At 35.0% G+C, this 16753-nt stretch overlaps 3 protein-coding genes across 3 annotated transcripts in view; 2 read left to right on the top strand and 1 right to left on the bottom strand.

The window, feature by feature from the left end:
• LOC131008566 (uncharacterized) overlaps positions 1-16753 on the bottom strand; it is a 590934-nt gene that overhangs the window by 77867 nt on the left and 496314 nt on the right. The window lies entirely within an intron of this gene.
• On the top strand, positions 435-5678 carry LOC131008577 (E3 ubiquitin-protein ligase ORTHRUS 2-like). The gene is made up of 9 exons (XM_057935506.1): positions 435-942; positions 1264-1796; positions 2395-2520; positions 3570-3669; positions 3756-3817; positions 3897-3999; positions 4339-4483; positions 4745-4962; positions 5052-5678. Exons 1-9 carry the CDS (start codon positions 517-519, stop codon positions 5343-5345), a joined length of 2007 nt encoding a protein of 668 aa, XP_057791489.1. The 5' UTR covers positions 435-516; the 3' UTR covers positions 5346-5678.
• Positions 7089-12744, top strand: LOC131008583 (uncharacterized). Its single transcript, XM_057935514.1, has 5 exons — positions 7089-7235; positions 9595-9965; positions 10701-10814; positions 10923-11377; positions 11897-12744. Exons 2-5 carry the CDS (start codon positions 9600-9602, stop codon positions 12558-12560), a joined length of 1599 nt encoding a protein of 532 aa, XP_057791497.1. The 5' UTR covers positions 7089-7235; positions 9595-9599; the 3' UTR covers positions 12561-12744.

Genomic DNA, 16753 nt, shown 5'->3' with positions numbered 1-16753 from the left:
TGATTTATAATAAATTACCATAAATTTGGTGTGAGTTTTTAAAGTTAAATCTCTACTGTTTAATTATGCAGATTTATTGTTAGAGTAATTGCATTAATTTCAAGTTTGAATAGATCAGGTGATTAAATCTCTCCATTATTTTTCCTCTCTGACTGCATATATATATATGATGAGTTTTGATGTTTATATAAGAGAATATACACTTTAACATTTGATAATTTTAAACTTTTAAAATTATCATGTGGACTTAAAAAAACAATTGATATAAATTGGCAATCTAGAATTAAAAAACTATAAAGAACTCCTAATACAGTATGATTTTAAATAAAAAAGGCCCTAAATTAAAGACAGAAGAATAAAAAAACATACCACTAAATTTTTGTTTCCGTCCCGTTGGGCGTTGGCCCACATTCAAAATCCTGCAATCCCGCCCGAATTTATTCTCTTTCTCGCTTTAAGACAGTTGTTTCACTCTCTCTCTCCAGGCAAGCAACAACTATCGCGGCAGTCTGTAAAATGGCGCACCAACTCCCTCTCGATAGCGACGGCGTCTGCATGCTCTGTAAAGAGAAGCCGTCGGAGGACGCCACCCTCTGCTGCGGAACGTGTGCCACGCCATGGCACGTGGCCTGCCTTTCTGGGATAAAAAATTCCGCCCTAGGGTTCGAGTGCCCCGACTGCTCCGGCGATGGGCTCGGCGGAGCTCCGGCGCCCACTGACTTGGACAAGAAAGATCTGTTTTCCAAAATCCGGGCGGTCGAAGCCGATGATTCTTTGACGGATGTGGAAAAGGCGAGGAAAAGGCAGCAGTTGATGTGCGGGAAGATCGAAAGTGGAGAAGCTTCTGGAGTAAAAGAAGAGAACTCTTGTGATATTCTGGCAGTGATCGGCGAGAGCTTTAAGTGTTCTTATTGCATGGAGCTTCCAGAAAGGCCCGTTACGGTATGGATTTTTCACTTTGGCCATTTGGATTAAAAGTCATTTATAGTAGTATATACTGATTTGTGCTTCGATTATGATTTCATCCTATGTAAATCGGGGTATATGTGTTTGTGTGTGTGCTTAATTATCTGGATTTCGAGTTTAATGGGCGCATATATTTGTGTGTGTTTTAATACATGTATATATTGTAAATGTGAATATATGTTATGTTTATATATTTATACATCGATTCTATGTAAAATGAATGCAAGGAAGGTTGAATCTTAATTGAAGTGTTTTGTGTGATGTTGCTGGTGTTGATGTTTTGTTTGAAAATTCCAGACGCCATGTGGGCACAATTTTTGCTTGAAATGCTTTGAGAAGTGGATCAAGCAGGGAAAGCGTACTTGTATAAAGTGTCGTAGCAACATTCCAAACAGAATGGCCAGCAGGCCGCACATCAACTCCACCCTTGTGGCAGCTATAAGAATGGCAAAGTTGTCGCGAACAATCACCTCTGGAGGTCCCCAAACTGTTTATCGCTATTTACATGACCAGGATCGTCCTGATACGGCATTTACTACTGAAAGGGCACAGAGAGCTGGAATGGCCAATGCTGCAAGTGGGAGGATTTTTGTAACTCTCCCCAAAGACCACTTTGGACCTATCACGGCAGAAAATGATCCAGAGAGGAATCTGGGGGTTCTTGTTGGAGAAACGTGGAAACTTCGTATAGAAGCCAGGCAGTGGGGTGTGCACTATCCACCTATAGCTGGCATTAGTGGGAAGGCACATTATGGCTCTCAATCAGTTGTAATTTCAGGAGGTTATGAGGATGATGAAGACCATGGTGAATGGTTTATCTACACTGGAAGGTTATTAACGTTTGGCAACTATCTCGATACTTTTAACTGTTTTTATTTCTGTCTTGTGCTTTCTGTATTTTATCTTAAGCTTGTCAAATATGTAATATGGTGAATGGACGTTGGCCCCATGCTAGCTAACGTCATGTTATGTTTGATGAAATATGCCATGTTTCCTCTATAAGTTTATTGTTACTATGATTGTAATTTCTTTTCCTTGGGAAGAGTTACATTGATTCTCAAGCTTCATATGCCTTTTTGGTAATTCACATGGATTCTCCTAGTGTGCTTACCCCACAAAGTTCCAACCTATTCTACTCTTTTCTGTTTATCTTCCACCATAGAAAATGAAAACTACTTTTTTCTTTTGCTTTCTTGTAAATACAATTGAAGTACAATTGCTACCCTCCTGTAGCTACCATGTAATGCATGCAGCACTTTGCATATTTTTCCATCTCTGTGACTGATAATTGTAATCTTCGTGATAACTGCCTAATATTTTCTTTATACGTAGAGGACATTGGTTTTAATTTCATCACTAACTGCCTAATCTTCCTTAGTAAGTCAAGGCATTGGTTTTACTATTTTTTTGGCTTTCTTTTTATTGCAGTGGTGGGAAAGCTTTAGATGGAAATAAACGCACTAACAAGGAGCACTCATTTGATCAGGAGTTTGCGGAAGGTAATCAGGCTTTGCGAGTCAGCTGTGTGAAAGGTTATCCGGTTCGTGTCATCAGGTGATAATTGTATGCTTTATACACCTGTATTTGATGTGCATTTATTGCCTATTTATTGAGAAAGCTCAGCACCATAAGAGTTGTGTTAGACTCTTTTATTCTCATCTCTTTAATGTTAAGGATCAAATCCATTCTCTATAGAAATATATGGAACTCTAAGATTCTAAACATTGAATTGAAGAACAACTACTTACATGATTAATTTCTATGAAGATTTAGAGCTAGAGCATCTTTAAGTTTTGGCAAATAAGTCAATAATTCAAATTGCCAAAGTCAACCAATTTCAATAAACGTACTCTTATACGCATTATGTTTCTCATATATATTTAGTAGCATCCCACGTCAAGCCTAATACATTACCTACTTTATGTTTGTATATCGACTTTAAAGCTCAATTTTCAACTTTGTAGCTATTGATTCTAACCGACTGAAAAAATGATTTTTAATTTCCGTAACCAAAGCAGCCAAAACCTATCGGTTCAGTGCAGTTTTGTAGTGCCGGTTCAGTTATGCTCACCCCTAATATTAAATGCTAAGCATTAAATATACGCCTTTGCGTCCTGATGAAACATAGAGACAAGTACTTATGGAGTATTTACTGAAAATGATTGCTGAAATCTTGTTTGATTAGCTTGCTAGATTATTCTGTTATTTTATGATTGTTAATATCCTAATGAGTCCAAATTCATAAAACCAGCTAGAAATATTTAAAGTTAAGAACAATACTTCATGCTTAGCTGTTTTTTTGTTTTGTTTTGACATCATAGTAGAGTAGTACCATTTGAGTCCCCAATAACTTTTTCTGTGGTTTGTGGATGTGTAAAGCTTGTATCTACCCATGGACTTTAGCAACTGCTTGTTGATAACTCTAAATCACTAACAACTTAAATTTTGAGTTACCTACATGATTGATATGGCTCTAGGCCAAACTATGCTGATTTTGGAAAGACTATTTAGTTATAAACAACTTCAATGAGAGTGGGAAAGTGTTTTTGACAAATCTGAACACTATAGTCATTGCCCCTCCCCTTCTTTTTTTAATTGAACAGATCAGAGAAGGACAAGCGTTCTCCTTATGCCCCAGAGCAAGGTTACCGGTATGATGGGATCTATAGAGTAGAAAAGTGTTGGAGAAAAGCAGGAATACAAGTATGCCATTTTGTCGTAATGCAGACTTTCCCTCTTAGCATTTTGTCTAAGCATTTTCTGATTATTTTACTTTTTTTTACTCTCAGGGGTTCATTGTTTGCAGATATTTACTTGTAAGATGTGATAATGAGCCTGCACCGTGGACAAGGTATTTGTTAACACCTGATCTTATTTATGATTTAATCTAAGAGGACTGTTGTTTCAATTTTTTCATCACTTTGTTTCAGTGATGAGCATGGAGATCGCCCTCGGAATATGCCAGTCATTGCTGAGCTTAGAGAGGCTCTCGATCTTTTTGAAAGGAAAGAAAGTCCTTCGTGGGATTATGACGTAAGTAGTTGTCATTTTATATTGATGTCATTGATCTCTTAAGACTTTCACTTTTAGCAAGTGTATTACAAAGTGAAGAATACATGGAATAAACTATTAAAAAAATCTCTCTATGGCTTGCTGATAATGAATAATTGAAGTTGCAAAGCAGTCAAGCAGTTATTTAAATCCATTTGAAGTATAAATCCCCATCTTGGCCCATTATGTACATGCTATGCATCCTTTTTGTTCACCTTCACTCTTTTCTATTTCCTGTAGAAACTCATTGCTTAGTCCATGGAATTCCAATCATTTTACACTGACAATTATCTAATTATTGCCCTTTGATTTTGATCTTAGGAGGTAGAATGTTGTTGGAAATGGAATAAGCCACCACCTCGTAGTGAAGATAAAGTGGTCGATGTGAATCCCGAAGACAGGGCAATTGCAAGAAAGGTGATCAGGAAAGCACAAACAATTTCAATGAGTGAAAAGCTGCTACAAGGTTTGAAATTCTACAGCTTATTGCACCTAATAACATCTGTCATAATGGTTACTGTAGTCGAGATTGTTTTGCTTATGATATTGTTGCTAAAGATGAGTTTGGCCGGTGGCCATTTAGATGATTTTTCATAGTTTCGAATCACATTTTTGGTCCAGTAAATCCGGTATTTATTATGACCAACAAGACAATAATTCTATATCAATATAGAAGTTGGGAACTAGAGATCAATGATTTATTTCCTTTTTCTTCTGTTTGTTATAGGTTTTCGCTGCCTCATATGTGAAAAAGTGATGAATCTACCCTTGACGACTCCCTGTGCTCATAACTTTTGCAAGTCTTGTCTTGAAAATGCATTTGAAGGCCAATCATTTTCACAAGAGAGGGTCTGCCACAATGGACGAAGGCTTCGTTCCAAGAAGAATGTACTGAAATGCCCTGCATGCCCGACTGATATATCCGAATTCCTTCGAAGTCCTCAGGTATGCTAACTGTGCATTCTGAAACCATTTCTTGAAGCTTCAATGTGGGCCTATAGTAAAAAAATGTTGGAACGTTCCTGATATTTTAGGTAAACCGAGAAATCATGGAGGTTATAGAGAAACTACAGTCTGGGCTTAATATGTATGGAAATGATGATGCTAAAGGCTCAGAGGAAAATAGTTCCGAGAAGGGGAAGGATGACACAGTCGACCCATCAAATGAAGAAGCAGAAAGCCAGCATGAAAATCCTCTTAAGAGAAAGGGTAGTTCGCCTAGCCTCTCAGACGGGGAAGAGAATGCAGATAATTCCAAGAAAAGCAAAGTGGATGTTGGTGATGTCCATGAAAGTAATGGTGATACAACAATTGACAAGGCCCTTTAAGTAGGAAGCCTTCCTTCGCAGTAGAATTGCAAAAAGTGAGATGTCTTTAAACTACAAAGAAATTTTTCTCTCTTCCGTTATGTTCTGCTGCATGCTTGTACCCTGGTGACAGCGGCAACATTTTTCGGTGCATCACATATTTTGAGAAACCACAGTTTTTGCGAAAAAGAAATCTGTATAGCCTCTGCTAGTCAAATTATATTTTTGCTCTTAGCTTCATAGTCAAATGATGACCATGTGAAGCAAGCAGCGTATAGTGTGGGAGCTGCACTATTCTTTCTTTGAAACAGATTTGCAATGATATATATATGTGATGATGATTTGGGGTACTAATATTAGCTAAACAAAGTTTAGGTTTCCTCTTCAAATTGTTTTATGAAAAATGATTTTTGTACAAATTGCTAGAACTGCATATCATGATTCATGTGCATGAAAAATAGCCAACTAGCTTTCAGTCCATGATATCAGTCTTTCCATTTAAATTAAACTTCTGACTAACTGCTAGAACATGTTATTTGTCAGAAAAAAAGAATCTAAATAATAGATAGAAATGTATAATCCAACTCCAACTTGAAGACATACACCAGAAATATTGGATGTACACAAAATAGCATTGCTGAAATCAGCCGTCGCTCTTATAAACTTTAATGGATCAAAGTCATTTATGAGCATAGCCTCTAGGATTTGATCCACAAAAATCTTGAGTATAAATTTGAGTCGACGAGAATAATCAACTCCATGCATTATTATACAAAAAGTTCAAGTTTTTTTTTTTTGAACGAATAATATTCAAGTTTTGAATTCACGTCTAGGAGTTCGTATTTGGTAGGTAGGTTGAGAGCATCACTCATAATTTCATTAAAATTGACAGTAATAAACCACATAATAACTAATAAAGTGACAGTGTTAATTTTTCTCCCGATCCTCATGTAGCTCGACAATTCGCATGCCATTCCGTTACAGATAATAATCATGCAATCAATATGATCAAAGAAGATCTAAAATACTCACCGCACATTCAGTATTGATTTATTTGATTTACGCTCAATGTGTCGTCTTGTGTTGTTTTTTATGAATAAATTTATCATGAAAAAAAAGGATAATAAAAATTTATCCGTTTAAATGTCTTATTTTTTTGCTCATTTTTTTTCTTTTCCCTTATTTTCTATAAAAATAAATTCACCATTTTCCATTCATTCTTTTCACTTGAAAACATTATCCATCCATAATATTACTTGTGCGTTATCTTTGGTTGTAAATTTATCATGGGAAAGGGAAGGATAAACAAAATTTCAACCTTTAAATATTTCATTTCTTTTCCCACATGTCCTACTTGATTCTTACTAATTTCTCATTTACACTACAAAGGAGGGATAATATTATGACTGGTCCTTCATTTTTCCATGATAAATTTACAACCAAAGAGAACGCGCCCAAATGAAAACAAGGAATGAGAAGTCATAAATTTTTATTATCTCTCAACTTTTTATGCTAAATTTATCCATCAACGAGAATACACTTGAAATAAGTATTGAAACCATATATGGTACTCCCTCCGTCCAACTGTAAGTGAGACCTTTTCTTTGAGCACGGAAATTAAGAAAGGTGTATTTTGTGTGTAGGTGAAAAAGTGAAAAGGTGTTTAAAGGGAAAAACTTTTACCCAAAAAGGAAAGAGTCTCACTTACAGTGGGACGCCCAAAATAGAAAGAGTCTCGGATGCAGTGGGACGGAGGGAGTAGCATAAATTTTCTTACTTTTGTTCGGTTAAAACCTTCTTTAAAATCTTATAATCACGTGCATTATAAATACAAACTCAATTTGCACCATGATGAGCGCGAAATTGTGTGCTTCTTGACGCGATTTGACAGCAAACTTGCCACAGTTCGATGTAAGTAATTTGATTTTTCCCCGTGTGATTCTAACTTCATTTGACAGAAAACAAAGAGAATCCACTGATCTTTGTATTCTGCAGAAAGAATTCCATCTTAACCCACCGAAATTTCCTTAGCAAGGTTTGAATTCCATAACTTTTCCCAGTAATTCACCAATTTGTTTCTGTAGGTCGTCGGAAATGTGTATGTATCCGAATTTCTAGGTTTTTTCTTTCTGTTTTCGGGTTTTCGCTTATTATGTTGTTGGCACGTGAGTTCTCTTTTTACGGAGTGGAACTTAGTTAAGTGAGTAGGGTTTAACCATATCTTTTAGTTTTAGTCATATGGAACAGTTTAATGTTGGCTTGACTTTCGATCGATGCCATTAGTCTTTCTTGTTGACAGTTAGGCAAAGGGCTAGGACTTCGGGAATCCCTGGTTTTTTTCTCTCTCGATTTCATGGATATTCACTTCATAAAATTATTTGCAAGGCTCTGAGTAAGCATATGTTCTGTTTTGTACCAAATTTGGCTCTTGAAGACCTTATAGTGAAGAATGGGCATACGAATGGAATGTCATTCAGAAGTTTAGTATGGAAATATTCTTGAATAGAGTAAAATGTCATGAAGTTTGCAATAATCATGTAATCAACTGAGTTCATGGTTTGATTGGTTTTCTACGTGTCTTTCTATTGATGGCAAGATGTGAAGTCACGAGATTTTTAAGATGATTTTATGAGTCATGTGTACACTTTTGGGAGTGGGAATAGATCATAGTCTGGCCGTGAGGTCCACCGATTGTTCAGGAGTTACTATGTAAATGTTCATTTATGCCAATACCTTGCCTGGTCATTTGAGAATCTGTTAATTCACTTATTTCTTTCATCTGTTTTTATATCCACAGTAGCATTAGAAAAAACAATAACTTTGATTGCCTTGTTTTGCAATCTCATAGCAAACAACCCAGGACTATTTTTGATTCACATATTTAAATTCAAGCTCCATAGTTACTCAATTTATAACCCACTTAAACAAAACTGTCAGTCACTATTCTAAGGATGCTGTATAACATAAGGTTCTCGCCTTCTCGGAGTCCCTTTCAAAATTATTTTCCCACAAACAACGTACTGGAAATTTTGAAACCATATATTGACTTTTCGTTTTGCCTTAAAAGTTAAATGGGACTGAACCCCTTTCCTGAATTCCTAACTGTAAAGTTTCACTTCTGTGTAATCTACCTTACACAAATGGTACTGAGAATTGGACATTCTAAAATGGCCCGTTACCATTTACTAGTTATGTGGTTAATGAACTGACTTCCAGTTCTGATTACTACTCCAGTGGGTCAAGGTAGAAACAAACATATTAGAAATAAAATTTGCATATTGGGATGTTATAAAAGTCATTATGGGAACTTAAATAACAATTTGAGTTACTAGCAGTATATAAAAAGAGCCAAGAAGGTTATCACAAATAATCATTTGTGATGATGCATGCAGTTATTAATGCTAATTACTTATTGAGAAATTAGACTGAAAATACAAGTTAAATTTCAAGAAAAATATAGTTGAAGGGATGAACTTACAATAATGATCCACAAAAGAAAAATTACATTTTGTCATATCGTATATATTTTGTTTGTCCTAATGCTACATAATTAGCTGAAAACTCACAAAATAACATTTGATTTAGCATACTCAATAGCTAGTGACGAAGTTTGCGAAAGCTTAGTTTCAATAGTGTTACTGCTCAAGCAACTTTATGATTACCTTGTAAGAATGAGCTTGCTCAGTTTGATTGTGCTGCTGCGTTCCTTTTGGTTATCGTAATGATGCTGAGGGTTTTACATTTTCAATCCCATGTCCAAACCCCAGTAATCGTCATGATGATTCGGAGGGCGTTACTGCTATTGCACTCAGTCTTTGAGTCTTTGTCAAGCAATGTCAGCTAATAGTAGGTTATTTGTTCCCTCGTAGCTTCCTCATATGGAAAGGCAAGAATATTGGACAGCCAATTGGTAAAATAAAAAAGGTTAATGTTATCTTAGATAGGCATTTCACCCCATGAAAGAGAAAGGGAAGTGCAGGGGTAGTGCATGAGCTAGGATGCCAGACTCTTATTTAGTTTTGTTCTAGTTCTAGTAGTATTTGGTTTTCTATTCATAGTTGGTCTTGGGTTTTCTGATGATGGCTCGGCCTTCACGAATAAATGGAACCTCATCTCCTTATGAGAGGGGTTGTCTAGGATTATACTTGCGAGAATATCGGCTCAAGTCGCTTAAGATTCCTCTTCTATGGGGTTACTATTGTTTTGGAGTTTTGGTTATTAATACATTCCTATTTGCTACTTGATGTTTGTGTTCCTCTTTACTCTACAGTTCCCATGGTCAGTCCAGCAAAAACTATGATCCCTGCTCCTGCTACTCTTACTTACTCAACTGAGGCTAACGCTTCTGACCCTGGAAGCCACAAAAATGGAGCTTCAGCTGAAGACAATGAAAGGGAAACAACTGAATGCCTTTCTGGTTTTATATTCCTCTGTAATCAGACCACAAAGTTGCAATGTTATCAATACCGTGTCTTTGGACTTCCATGGGGCCAAAAGGGAGCGGCGGAGAAGATAAAGCCTGGGTCAAAGCTATTTTTGTTTGATTTTAAGTCAAAGCTTCTGTACGGTGTATATGAAGCAACTTCTGATGGAGGTCTTAACTTGGAACCTGCTGCTTTTGGAGGGAAATTCCCTGCTCAGGTATAGCTTTAATAATTGATTCTCACCCAAAGAGGGAGTAAAATATGTTATTGTTGCCTCACTTTTCTGATGCCTTGCTTCATTTTTTATTTTACATTGGCTGTCCTATCCTAGAACTCACAAGTGGCAAACTACAAGATCTTGTCCTGTGCTACTGTAGGCTGCTATCTGTTTTTTTTTTTTTTTTCAGTTATAAAGATAACTTCAGTAATCTTATACTAAAATCAACCCTAAAGCCGTAAGATAAGGCAAAACACAGAGGTTACAGTTCTTTTCACTTTTTATTGTATTTGATGCAGAGTATAGTTCTATGTAAATGTAATACTGCATAGAATTGGAAGGCATATCTCCTGTGAGATTTGTCCAAGTAATAACTGAACTTTTCTCATACAATACATTGTTTACTTTCTGCTGAGATCTAATTTAATAATTTTGGTGTAGATGTTTGCCAAAAATTAAGTTCTAGTTTCCTCTCTTTTCATCTCTTGAGTGGTTTAGGATGCTAGAAATAGCTACTTGGGATCTTCATGATTATGTAAGCAGAAAATGTAAACCTAAATTATTGATTTCTTTAGTTAGTAGTTAGTACCACTGATAATCTTGGTGGCTAGACTTTTTTCTTAAACTATGTTTCTGATTTGGTGAAGGTAACTTCACGCCTTCACAAACTTGTTTTCATTGTTGAGATGAAGTCTTTTTCCTCGTCATATGAGCTGCTATCATCTCCATTTTCAGGTAAAATTCAAAATTTTCAAGGAATGTCTTCCAATTCCTGAGAGTTCCCTTAGGTATGTTATAAAGGAGAACTATACAGGTGCAAAATTTAAGCAAGAACTCGATGTAAAGCAAGTAAGTTGTCTCTTCCATATCCACTGGAGTTCAATTTATTTGGATCTGTACATTGTCATTATTTTTTTTGTTGTGTATGCTAAAGAAGAAACTTATCAATGGAAGCAGGTGACAAAATTGATATCAGCTTTTAGTCCTTTGGCTGCATCTATATGCCAGCCTGCACCGCAACCTCTGGTACAGCCTGCATCTATAAGCCAGCCTGCACCGCAACCTTTGGCTGTATCTATATGCCAGCCTGCACCGCAACCTCGACCGGGGGCAATTCCTCCTTCACTATTGGAATATCAGCATAAGCTTACAGGGAGACTGCCTATGATGGAAGCTCCTTATTTAGCTCAGGTGCAATATAACAACATTCTACCGCCAGTGGAGGCTCGACCTGTTCTCAACATCACTTATCCGGAGCATGGGTCCCATAGAAGAGAAGCTAATGTGGAAAATGTATATCCAACTTTGGACCATCAAAGTTTGCCAGCAGCCAGTAGTTATGTTGCCTATCCTCAACAACCGTTGTTTGCCGCAGATGTTGCCCACCGATTGCAGGAGCCATCCTATTCAGGGTACTTTCCTCTAACAGACTCGTTTACTTTTGCTGGTTGGAGAGGCAGGTCCAACAAATAACATAATTCTTTGAAACATACTATAAAAAGAGTTAATAAAAATATAAATAATGCTCAATAACTCGATACAGTTAAGAAAGAAATTGAAATATTTATTGAATTAAAATTTACACTGGACATAGTTCTCCTGACTTCATAGATCTTTTCTAGTAGTATTTATTCTGTAATCACATTAAGATTCTCACGTTATATGCTAACTTAGACATCCATTTTACATTTTCTTTCTCATTTTTGCATACGTGGTCTTTTATGTAACATAAATACATAATGTTCATGGTAATTATGCTTCTCATGACAATAAGCAAATTTCAGAATTCGCTTTTCCCTTTACTGCAATTTTTTTGCATGTGTTACTCATCTTTGTTGACCAATTGAGTTCTAGAGATGCTATAGGTAACCATCATGATCAAAAATCTCCTACAAGTTTCCTACAAGTTCCCTGAAATACTGCTGTCGCAGGTACACTACTGTGGAACAGCGAGCTTCTCATGATGAAGTCACTATCTCTGGGGGGCAGTATCATCAGTTGCCTCTACAAAGAGAATCACCATATCAAGATAATCCGGCTTCATACTATCCTAACTCAACAGCTACAGATCAGAACACTCCCTCAGTTTTGCCTTTACTAGGCAGACAATATCAAGATAGCTCCACTCCAGCAGCTCCTCTCCATTATACATCAGGTTATTGGCAACATGGCCATGAATCTTATTTTCCCATATCGACAGAAGCATCACTTCAAGGTAGTGTGACAGCATACAACTCTAATCTGGTAGCTACTGCTCAATGCGCTTCATCAGTCATGACACGAGCGCCTGTTCCTTATGATCAGTCATCTTTACAAGGCCCACAGTATCAAGAGAGTGTGGCTGCACAAGGCCCACAGTATCAAGATAGTGTGGCTGCATACAGCTCCAAGCCTGCAGTTCTCACACCGTATACTACATCCGTTGTGCAGCCACAAGTCCAGGCTACTTATTTATCCCTACAGAGAGAAGCATTGTATCAAGATAACGTGGTTCCATACAACTCCAATCCAACAGTTCCAGCCCAGTATACTTCAATTTTGCAGCCACGAGGCTCTGCTACGAATTTTCCCTTTCAGGGTGAAGCTTTACGTTGATCTAATGTAGCTTTGTACAGTTGGACAGCTATTCATCTTTGTCGTGGGTGGAATTCAAATAATCTAACTTTAGCCTTTTAGTAGCTATTAGGTCTGAATCTTCTGATTTTGCTGGAGTTCTTATTTTCGTGCCAATGTTGCAAGTTTTCTGCATGGAAAAATTTAACCAAATGATCCTTCCAAAGTGATGGTGCCTTGGATTACCAGCAAACGTAAATACGTTGATGCTGTTCGACCAGCTACATAAATGATCTCGTGTTTTCTAGTATTTTTGGACATCTGGATATCTTTATTAAATATATGTGATGTTGCAGTGACACAGATTGTTGCAGAAAATTCGGTTGTTGTTCGAATTAGTGATCAAATGGTGAAACATTACTGATGAGCAAGTTGGTTTGACATGTGAAGAAAAATAGGTGCACTTGCGTTGAATTTGAATGTAATTAAGACATTTTCCAAAAATAATGTGATTTTTTACTTCTGAAAAGTTGGATTGTATTTAAAAAATAGTGTTAGCTGTAATTAATGTTTCTGACTTTCAACATTTTAATGAAAATGTTCTCAACTTATGTTTTCATTTTTTAACTTTCAATCTTAGATAATGCGATTTATATCCTACCTTACTGAATTTTGTGATAAGTTAGTCATCTTATGAATTCTTAAGGTTTATGGGGTTTTGTGCAAATTTTACATTGAATAATGTAAATCTTGGCTAGGTGACTCATTATTCAGTTGTTGATATGTAAAACAAAAAAGATATATTTTTTTTAAACGTTCAAATTAAAAGTAGAGTTACAAATAGAATTGGTTAATCATGCTATACTCAACACTATGTCACTATGTATATGGGCTTTCGATTAACAATATTATCGACATTTCTTCTTCTTTATCATGTTTATTAAGTTTACGAAAATCCACAACAATTATCTTCGATGTAATGGATAAATTCATCTTTATGTATAATAGTTTGCAAATTATATATAAACTATATTTAAAAAATTAAGACACTGTTTTAGCATGCAAGTAGTATAGACCCATAATTACCCTAGATCCTTCTACACTTAATAACTACTCATCAACACCTATTGGGCCTGAATTTTATACTTTTGGTTCAAGCATCTACGGCATTTCTCAAAATTGGGCTGGAACTTTTGAGTTTGGATATCAAACTGAAAGTAGTTGAAGGTCTAAACTTCTTTTTTTTCTTTTTCTTTTTTGTGTGTAAAAGTTGCAAAAATGAGTTAATGTCCAAGACCAAAGGTCTTGAGTTCGAGTCATCTGTAGCGCGGTCTTTAAATTTCTTTATTTAGTACTGTTAATTTATCAAAAAAAAAGTTGCAAAATTAATGTGTGATTTCTTTTTTTTAAAGATGAGAACATATTATCCTTTTCTCATTTTTTTACCATATGTTTACTAGAGATGAAAAGATGAGAAAATGTTGAAAATTTTTCCACACCCCTACCTTATGATAATATTATTCAACATTGGAGAGAAAATGAGTGAAAAGGGGCTGCCCAAGAAAATATTTCATCCTGCTTGAAGAATTTTTTTGATCATAGTAAACATGTGAAAATGATGAAAAATGAATAAAAATATACTGATATTATTGTTTGTATACACCAGAGTTATCAATAATTATTGGTGATATAATAAGAAATAGTATGAATTTAGATGCCATGCACAATGCATTGTTTTGAATAAGTCAAGTCAAAGTGTATAGATAGAGAATAGCATGTTCCACACACACACACGAGGCGAGGGACAAAATATATGATGATAGATGAGGTCAACAAAAAACACCAAAATGATAAGAAATGGTGCATTCCGCAAATTTAGAAATTAAACAAGGGCGGGCCGAATTCCATGACCTTTTGCTATTTCTATTTCTTAATTTTCACATTTCCTATATCATCATCATCATCTTTAAATCTACTAATCTGCACAACAAAGCAAAAATCTGATTAAAGCAGCTCAGCTCTATCCCTTTCCCTGCAGCAGCCCATTTTTTCTTCTATAAATCAGTGATATGATAACCCATATCAATACAACTTTAGACTTTTAGCATCATTTTCTTTTTTCAAACTTTGGAACTGCCGAAAGAGTATCTAAATTAGCTTCCCAGGCAAGTCTCTCTCTTTTCCCATGCTCTTTGGTATATATTTTCTCCTTCCTTTTTTTTAATTTATTTTAAAAAAAGCAGATAAGAGGACATGCACAAACATTGATATATATATACTTTGCTTCGTTTGGAAACACAAAAGTGTATCGTGTTATAAAGTAGGTGGGAATTGAACGTGCTCTCAAAGTGTTCAAAGCTTATAGTTTCTCCAAACAAAAAGTTCCGATCAAATTGGAAGCTTCTCTAGTTGCGATTTTATTCTGTTGTTACGTACGTATGAATATTGACCCAAAACAAACTAAGCTTTACTTGTTTCGAAATTATATCTAGAAACATGCATCCGATCACAACCTTTTTAAAAGGAAATTTATTATATATGTTTAATAATTCAGTTATTTCTTTTTAAATTTTATTTATCATACTGAAGTGCATTTAATTGTACAACTAGCTAGAGTGTCACGAATTGGTCCGCTATACATTAATACACATAGATAGGGTATTACGATGCAGTGATTTATCGATATATTTTTTCCAGACATTAATTTGAAAAAGGAGCTAGAGTGGGGCCACTGAGTTTCGTTTCATAATAAAAATAGACATTCATAACCAACAACCAAATTTAGAAAATTATTGTAGTTAAATAAAAAGCAAATGTAAAAGACCATTATTGTGAAAATTACTAATTGCTAATGTTAAGGAATTTTCTAGCTATACGCATTTTCAATGACATCTTTAACTCCCAACTCCCAAGTGTTCATATAATCATATTTGATGTTTTTCATCAATTTTACTCAATTATCGTATAGTATTTTGGTTTGAGGCGATCCCCTGAAATTGTGTAAATTAATTATATTAATTGTTTGATTTATTTGTGAAATTTATTTAAATTTTAATTCGTGGAATTTGTGTAAATTTTTTTGTTCCAAATCCCATCCTCGATGAATTAAATTCTAAATTTTGGCGCATGAAAGGTTAAATGACTACGTTTAATAATAGAATAGTTCTTTTTTTATTTTGTAAGTTAGACTAACGATAGAATAGTTAATATCTAAGGTAAAATATCTCATATTCGAGTTTATCGTGATCTTTAAATTTGATGTTGCAATTAATTACCAAGAAGAAGAAGAATAGCCTTTATTTTTCTGCAGTGCTAATTAACATTTTGGAATTTTATTTTTTCCACAAATTAAATGGATCTATTTAAGCCGGTAAAGTTACAGTGTATTAATTGTAATTTGATTATTAATGCTGCTTTAACCTTTTTTCATTGATTTTTTAATTATGTAAATTATATTTAGATAAAATATCAAATTTATTTAATACATTATTTATATTTACTTTTATCACTTTAATGAAATCAGAAAGTTACAAGGTTGGGCACCAAGCTATTAATTAATATTTCGTACAAAAATCCGCCTAAAAAATATTTCATACAAAAATCAAAGGTTCACACGATTACACGTATTGCAAATGATCGCTGTTACTTTTGAAAGCGGAGAACTGTGATACTCTAATCCAAGAGAATGAGACTATTCCACAACTTATAATTATCAACAAGACAACAAGCTTATTACTTGAATTTATTCTCATTAATGTTTTTTTTCTTTCATTAAATTAACTACGAACTTTAGCCCGATTTAGCTTAATTATTAAGTCACTATAAGATGGTAATAATGAAATTTCTAAAAATATATAACATCTTATTGCAATAGAGTTGGTACGTGTATCCTTACTTTTTCAAAAAAAGAGCTTGATTATAAGCTTTTATAATCTTATATTTTATAACATAGCAATAAGTGTGATTTGTCCACAAGAGGATACCAAGTGGTGCGAACTCATGTCTATGAACAATGAAACTTAGGGTTCAAACCCCAGAGCTCTCTCTCCCCAAAAATGCAATAAGTGTGATTTTTCATGACGTGCGACACCATGCTTGTAATCTTTATTAATTAAAGTTCTTTTAGAATAAATATAAGCTCCAACATAATAGGAGCATTATATCTATATGGTCCAGTCGTTCAAATATAATTAAGATCTACGAAAAAAATATAAAATTAACGAATAAGTCAATAA

This window comes from Salvia miltiorrhiza, chromosome 2 (genome assembly GCF_028751815.1).
Source record: "Salvia miltiorrhiza cultivar Shanhuang (shh) chromosome 2, IMPLAD_Smil_shh, whole genome shotgun sequence".
NCBI classification, from domain to species: domain Eukaryota; kingdom Viridiplantae; phylum Streptophyta; class Magnoliopsida; order Lamiales; family Lamiaceae; genus Salvia; species Salvia miltiorrhiza.
The sequence above is the reverse complement of the archived record's forward strand: the minus strand, read 5'-3'. Positions and strand labels throughout refer to the sequence as shown.